At 33.5% G+C, this 7,874-nt stretch overlaps 2 protein-coding genes across 2 annotated transcripts in view; one reads left to right on the top strand and one right to left on the bottom strand.

Moving 5' to 3' along the window:
- The window catches only part of LOC117112795 (integrin-linked protein kinase-like), a 14,652-nt gene extending 11,433 nt beyond the window's left edge, over positions 1-3,219 (bottom strand). The window contains exons 1-3 of the mRNA XM_033255966.1: positions 3,091-3,219; positions 2,393-2,501; positions 1,135-1,300 (exon numbers count right to left, since the gene is read on the bottom strand). Coding sequence (XP_033111857.1) covers positions 1,135-1,300; positions 2,393-2,481 — 255 coding nt within the window. The 5' untranslated portion in view covers positions 2,482-2,501; positions 3,091-3,219. The remainder of the gene's footprint in view (positions 1-1,134; positions 1,301-2,392; positions 2,502-3,090) is intronic.
- A 761-nt stretch (positions 3,220-3,980) lies between these two features.
- The window catches only part of LOC117112833 (ribosomal RNA-processing protein 8-like), a 6,007-nt gene continuing 2,113 nt past the window's right edge, over positions 3,981-7,874 (top strand). The window contains exons 1-5 of the mRNA XM_033256017.1: positions 3,981-4,131; positions 5,026-6,113; positions 6,606-6,735; positions 7,107-7,213; positions 7,607-7,703. Coding sequence (XP_033111908.1) covers positions 4,045-4,131; positions 5,026-6,113; positions 6,606-6,735; positions 7,107-7,213; positions 7,607-7,703 — 1,509 coding nt within the window. The 5' untranslated portion in view covers positions 3,981-4,044. The remainder of the gene's footprint in view (positions 4,132-5,025; positions 6,114-6,605; positions 6,736-7,106; positions 7,214-7,606; positions 7,704-7,874) is intronic.

The raw sequence follows: 7,874 nt of genomic DNA, 5'->3' as shown, positions 1-7,874 counted from the left end.
CCGGTGGAAAAAAAATTGTTGATATGTTGTAGAACTGATTTTTCTAAGACAGAAAAAAGTTGTTTGACACCCCTTTTTCCCCCAGTTTTTAAATATTAAAAAATCTGTATCTCATTCACCGTTCCCCAGTTTTTCGTCAAACAACTTTTTTCTGTCTTAGAAAAATCAGTTCTACAACATATCAAAAATTTTTTTTCCTCTGGAGCCTGACTTTAGGGCAACATTAAGCATAATATAATAATACACTATAAAAGCAAAATAATAAAAAATGTAAAAAAAAATCTTATTTTTGCAGCAGCAGGTGAATAAAAAATAGGTTGAGAAATATTTCTTTAAATAAAATCACCAGCATGGGTCGGTAGGGGTTCGAAAAACAAGGTATAAAAATTTACAACAACTTATATGTCTTCCCACCACTACACAATGTAAATAAAAAATTGTTTAGTTCTTGCTATTATGATATTAGTCATGTAAAAATGGTTACAATTTTTATATGTAAATACAAGCAAATGAACAGAACACTTTAATAGACAATAGGATTTCTATCACCTCCTACAATTTTCGTTCATTCAATGGCAGGTCGATTGATTATACCTGCTGACCTTGTTTTTGAATCAAAATATGTATCAAAAGTGCAAATACTTAACTTTCAATAGAATGCAGTAATAAAAAGATACAGTATAATATAAACGAAAAAAAAAACAAGATCACTGAGCTTTAAGACATAGCCATTGGTTAGGCCCAATAAAAAAAATTATTAGTTTATCACCCTCGCGCGCATGTCTTTTATGGTACTGAAAAAAAAAAAGTGTTGAAAAAATTTTTTTTTTTTTTAAAGAAGTTTTGTTTGGAATTTTTTTTTTTAAATTATTTTATTTATTAATTTTTTTCATTTATTTTATTAAATAGTTAGTAGATATTGTTTGCTTTATCTAAATCATGTTTTAATTTGAATATCAATGCACCAGCAAACAACCCAAGGGTGATATTTGGCTTTAGCAAAATAAAAAAAATAAAAAAAAAAAACCTCCCTCCCTCATCACTTTTCCTTCCCAGATAGGGCGATAAACTAATATTTTTTATAGGGCCTTAATATAGTCAAGATAATGACTGACTGATTGATTGTTCAATTACCTTCATGACAATGTCACCATGTCCATGAGCTGCAGCTAAATGCAAAGAAGTGTCATCTCCCATATTAGTGGAGTTGATTTTGGCCCCCCTAGTAAGTAGCATATCAACGATACTTGACCGCCCCTCCTTGCAAGCCCAGTGCAGGGGGCTAAATCTGTGATCATCACTAAAAAGAAAGAAAACAGATGTAAACTAAAATATACGATGTTTACCCTAATTGTAAGCCCCCAGAAGGTAAGATAAAAATGTTATGGTAAAATAAATGTGATATTCCATAAAACTATTTGAGCCAAAGTCCAAATGTTCAGTTGTTGTTCTATTTATTTATCCATCATACTGTATTAACAATATGAAACATTTTCCAGGTATATATTTTAAAGTGTTAAATAAATACAACAATAATAATACAGTATTTAAGAAGATTTAATGAGAATAATATACAAATATGGTACACATAAAAAAACATGAAATGTACTTCATTGCAATAATATTTACTATGTCTGGAAAACCTATTACTGTTTTCCAGACACGCTACATACAAATACGGTACACATAAAAATATAAACAGAAAAAGTACTTAATATGTCTTAAAAACATATTACTGTTTTCCATACCTAACACTAACTTTAAACTGTATGACAGCCAATCTACTGTATCTAAACCTATACAGTATGTAAACAAATATGAAAGGACTGATCTGTTTATAAAATTTAATTAAAATACCGTATTATTCGCCCTGGAGTATTTATTGTTGAGATGGTCTTTGAGGGGGTTTATTCAAGGGAGGCATCTATTCATGAGAGGCATTTTTTTTTTCTGTGTAAAAGTGGATAAGTATATATATACTCAAATAATCGCCCGTACATTTCACTGTAAATTTGGAGCTACAAAACAATAATTACCTTCAAAATGTGTTTTTGTGCGATTATAAAGATTGATCCCAGCCAGGTAAAAAAATATGTAATTCTACTGTGAGTAGAATGATGATGTTGCTTCCATTACTGTAGATTTACAGTCATTTAGGAAGAATTTATTCGAGGAGAAAATATATGCCTTGGGGCATTTTTAAGGGAAGCGTTTACTTTAGATGAGGCTCTAGATAGTGGTTTATTCGAGAAGGGAATTTATTCTAAATGCAGTGTTTATTCAAAGTGGGGGCCTTTATTCGAATAAATACGACGGTATTCCAAAACCTGACCAAAAAAACAAAAACAAAACAAAACACGTATAGTAAACAACTGAAATTCTGAACTCTCACCCTTGGTTTGGATCGTTCTCAACATTATTGAGCCATATTTTTACGTAAACAGCATTACCCTCCCGCACTTGAGAAAAAATATCCTCCATCGCTGTTATAAGACCACACGCTTAAATGAATAAAGGAAACAAAAACATTGAATTATAACATGAAGCCTGTGTATTTTAGGCCTAGTAAGTTTTAATTAATAAATTATTCAACCCTACCTACACAAATGATAATGACACACAAATGATAATAATGACAAGAATGTCAAAAATACTGCCCAACCAAAAGAGTAGGTCCTATGGCCTACTGAGGCTTAATTTCAATAGGAAACGTATTATATTATTCTCAGCCCAGACATACAGGACCCATTAACATTATAGAGGAAGGAAGAACGTTTTAAATTCATCCGGAAAGGCAAATATGCCTAGAGCCTAGGCTGGCTCAATTTTCCATACAACAGTGTGATCGGATAGTTTACTATTGAGGTAACTGGGTCAATGACATGCACGGATTAACTGGAGGTGCGTCCTCCTCACACAACAATCCGGCTCCCGAATACAAATACTTATGACTGTCTAAAATAAACATATCTATTGGGAGGAAGTTCATATATCTCTAATGAATATCGCATAACGTCAATAGTAACTACTGTATGTTATTATTTTATTGACACAGTCTAAATATAAATAAACCGTTGGAAATATACTCACAAACTCTCCTCTTAGTTTTCCGCGGTTGCCTCTCCCTCGCTCAGGGTCAACCTTAGCCTTCCATATAAGGTCAGAAAATGTTACCTACCTGTATAACCTAGAAACATGTTTTCTAAAGAAAGAGAATATATAACATACATTTTTTTAATTATGCAAGATTTGATAAAGGATAAAATTAGAAATGTTGAATAAATATTTCTTTTAATTTATAAACTAAAAATTCTGATGTACTTGAAAATAACAATAAGTAATATTCCAAATAATTCATCAGTCAAAACAATATGGCAGCGCCCGTGGAAGGAACCATGAGTTTTTGAAGCATCCTGCATCCTGCTGCAGACCGACAGCGAGGCGAGGTCAGCCACGCTTTGCAAAAGCAAAAGCAGCCAGACATTGCAAAATCGTTAATGCAAAAGAATAGCCTGGGCGATACCATTTTCGCGAAGGTAAATTGACTTTCGACATAAACCTTGTACAAAAAAAAAATGATCGACCACATTTATGGTTGCTCATGACGTTATATCATTTACCATACCTTTAGCAATCAGAAGTTCCGATACGGTAGCGTATCTCTAGCCACGGCGATATATATATATATATATATATATATATATATATATATATAAAATATTAAATTTAGTTTAGGTCTGAGGGAGTGCCATTTCCGGCCATAGAGTTGCCATAATCATAAATTTTCTGTGAAAGTCCCTTCCCCCCATTTTCCCCTCTATTTCAAACTCCTGGATCCACCACTGATTCTGCTGTTTTCATGCAGAGACTGACACGTTTACCAATTGTAAACTTAAAATTTCCCGACTTAATGTCTTATTAAAATTACATTATTTTTAATTTGCAATGTGACTTTTTTCATTCATTTTAAAGTTTTTAATGAGCATGCGACACATGTTCATATCACATCACTGAATAATTTCTTGTCATTGTTTTCAGATTCAAATGGCTGTTGATTTTGAGGTAAATGAATCTACTGACTGGGGTGACAATGAATCGTTCAATGATTTACACTCTGTGTTGTTTGATGAGGTGAGATTATCAGTTGTTTAAATGACTGAGGAGTAAAAGATCTGTCCAGACCATCAAATTTTATTTGACAAACAACTGTTGTATGCCCATATATAGTCATGATGTGCCTATATATGGTCATGATGTGATATCATTCTTTGAAATTTGACAACTCCTGAGCATCTCGAGGGTCCCAAGTCTCCTACATGATGCAGGAGTCTCCCAAAAATTAAGATGAATTCCCTGCAACCTGACTGGAATCTCCCGGAAAATAACCCATCTTACGAAAATTCAATAAATCTGCATGTTTTTTACCCCTTTATTATCATTTGTCTCACAGAAGTCAGTGTTGATTGGTATCACCCAAAGCTATTATAATAACGAGATAGCGTTCTCCGCGATTTTTGCATGCAGATTCTGTAATAACACAGTGTAGGGCACCTACTTACAATTACTTTTGAACTTTGACATCTATGATCTACTGTACGTGCAAATTCTGGACTACATCCATGGTTACAACTAGGACGCCTTCGCTTAATTACAATTACTGTACTTTATATTGCTTTTTGCTGAACATCAACGTTTCTATTTGTTGTGCGTAGAATCGCAGAGAGCACTATCTTGTTATTATAAGATCTTTTGTATCACCGTAAGCAGCAAATTAAAAAATTAGAGGTGCTAAGAAAGGCTGTTTAAACAAAGCTCCTGGAAATGACAGCATCGAACTTGGGACCCTGGCATTTCCCTGTGCAAACAATGATATAAAAATGACCCACACTAATTATTTTTTATGATAAACCCTAATTATTACCTGTATTTAGTTAATGCTAATTAACTCAGAAATTGATTCATTTTTTTATATTTTTTATGTACTATGTTAATGAAAGTAGAAGATGAGTTTTTACTTTGTTATAGGTTTCCCATGTTATAAACACTAATGGTAGTGAACAAGGAAAACGCTTGAAAAAGAACATTAGGAAGAAGAAAAGACTGAAGACTGATGAAAAAAGTGACAAGGATGAAAAAATTGTAGAAAAATTGATACGGAAAGAAGGTACTAAAAAGAAACAGAAACACAAAGGGCAGGATGAATCTGAAATTTCCACGAAAGTAGAAAAAACAAATGTGAAACATAAAGGAAAGAAGAGAAAGATGGTAGACGATTCCCAATTGGAGCCAAATATATTAAAGAAGAAGAAAAAAACATTAAATAGCAAGACTACAGTAAAAGGGAAGGTTAAGCAAGGTGATGAAGAAAACAAAGATTTTGCTGTTGAATCTAAAAAAGGCAAGAAAAAGAAAGGAAAATTGAAAGTTAAAGATGAGATGAAACCTTCGGAAACTGAAGCTAATGGATCTGATCTACAAGATAATTTAAAAACGAAGACAAAGAAAAAGCGGAAAAGGAAGGCTGTAAACAAATTCAAAACAGAAGAATTTTTAAACAGGAAAAATTTGTGCGGAAAGTTTGTTGACCTCACAGCACCACCTCCAAAAATAAACAAGAAAGACATTAAGATCATTCCAATGAAAGAAACAAACTCAAACAGTCAACCAAACATAAATGATAAACAACAACAGAATGTTTCCCAAAAAGGTAAAAAAGGCAAGAAACATAAAAAAGAAGAAAACAAAAATGAAACAGAACAACAGAATGTTTCCCAAAAAGGTAATCCTAGCAAGAAACAGAGAAAAAGAGCACAGAAGGAAGAGCTTGAAAAAGATGAAGAAAAATCAAATAGAAGTGATGAGGAGATATCCAAAGAAACAGAGTCAAAGAAAAAGAAACCAATTGATCTCAGAACGAAGATGGAGAATAAGTTGAAAGGTGCAAGATTCAGGTTCATTAATGAGAAACTTTACACCTGCACTGGTGATTCGGCATTGGAATTGTTTACAGAAGACAGGGAGGCTTTCCAGGTGTACCATGATGGGTTTGTCGAGCAGGTGAAAACATGGCCAGTTAACCCTGTTGATACAATCATTGCAGACCTTCTGAAGATGTGAGTATCATCGTTATTTTCTTTTCTCTAAATTGTAGTAATTAAGAAGTTGAGGGTCCAAGACTGAGGTTGGATGCCAATAGTGGATCCTGGAATTCATTGTAGTGGAGAAGGGGGGGGGGGGCACCCAGGGAGGTACTTTTACAGATGGAGGTCCATTATGGTTGAGGCTGAATTAAAAATATTTATAACTATTTCAAATAAATATATTCATTTTTGCTTGCTACCTGCTATTGTGAAAAATGAAAATTTCAGGAAAATATTCAACTTTTTAAAAGCATATTTATGCCTGCCCCCTGCAACAATATCCCTGGATAACAATTATTTATTTATTTATCCATAAATGGAACAATGCAGGACTTGCCAATGTAGGTGGATTCAAGATGGGGTGGAGGGGAGGGGCAGCCAGCTTTCATGCTCAGTGTAACGTGAACTTTTATGAATCTAATGGCTTGAGAAATGAAGTAGCATTTTGTTTTTTGTTTCTTTCAGGCCGTCCTCAAAAGTTGTAGGTGATTTTGGATGTGGAGATGCAAAGATTTCTAAGAGTGTCAAACAAAAAGTTCATTCATTTGACCTGGTTGCAACTAATAAAAATGTTGTTGCTTGCAATATGGCAAATGTAAGTGTAATAAGATAAAGTATAGCACAATATAATAACTGTAATTGTTTGTAATATGATTACTTGCAAAATAATGACCAATAAGTTTACATTTTCTAATGAGCAGATTATTATTATTAGTCCTGGTAATTTGGTCCACATGCTTAGGACACTTAGTTTTATAGTTGCAGCTGTATTCATCTCAGTATCAAAACCCAACCAGGTACCCATTTATCTTCTGGGTGTAGGGAAGCAATGCAAATGCCTTACCTAAGGGAAACAAACAAGTAACCAGCCTCTGGCTTGAAACTTGACCTGTCGATTGGAAGTGAAGAGTCTTGGGCATCTGTTCTGCCCTAACCATACTGTTGGGTTTGTTTTTGTTTTTTTAGGTTCCATTATCTGATGGTGAGCTGGATGTAGCTATCTTCTGTCTGTCGTTGATGGGGACCAATTGGATTGATTACCTAAAGGAAGCTAACAGAGTTCTAAAAAACAAGTATGATCACTCATTGATTTGATTTAAATGTATTCTTGTACTGTAATAATACACAAGAGAACCCCTTAAATCAGCAATGCCAAATCACCTGACACATCCCTGGTATTCTATTGGTCTTGCCAGCCCTAAGTAGTGACTCAAGTAGAGACATTTGGACACCAGGTTTGATCAGCAAAACAGGACCCCCAAGAAAACAATGACAACCCACTTGACACACCCTTGGAACTTTACTGGTGTTGCCCAGGGAAACAATGGCAAACCCTCTGTCACATCCCAGTTATTTTAATTAATACCTTCTAATTAAGTACAAAACATTATTTCTTAATTGTTTTTGTGATATTACTGCTTCTCAACACTAAGACAAAGTACAAAGTTTTCTTATAATTTGTTTAGGGGTATGCTGAAAATTTCGGAAGTGTCCAGTCGCTTTCAAAATTTGAAAGCTTTTGTGTTGGCAATGAAGAGACTTGGATTTTCCCAAATACACAAGGTATGGGAAAACAGCTGCAATACTAATGTCAAATTTTGTAGAAACATTTTTTAAACATATGTAACTATGCTAATTCATTTTAGCAATTTAAACGATTATATATATATATATATATATATTTCTTTGATGATATATATATATATATATATATATATATATATATATATATAT

Source organism: Anneissia japonica, unplaced genomic scaffold (assembly GCF_011630105.1).
Source record: "Anneissia japonica isolate Jap-2015-1 unplaced genomic scaffold, ASM1163010v1 scaffold172582_len1462937_cov174, whole genome shotgun sequence".
Classification (NCBI taxonomy): Eukaryota; Metazoa; Echinodermata; class Crinoidea; order Comatulida; family Comatulidae; genus Anneissia; species Anneissia japonica.
The sequence above is the reverse complement of the archived record's forward strand: the minus strand, read 5'-3'. Positions and strand labels throughout refer to the sequence as shown.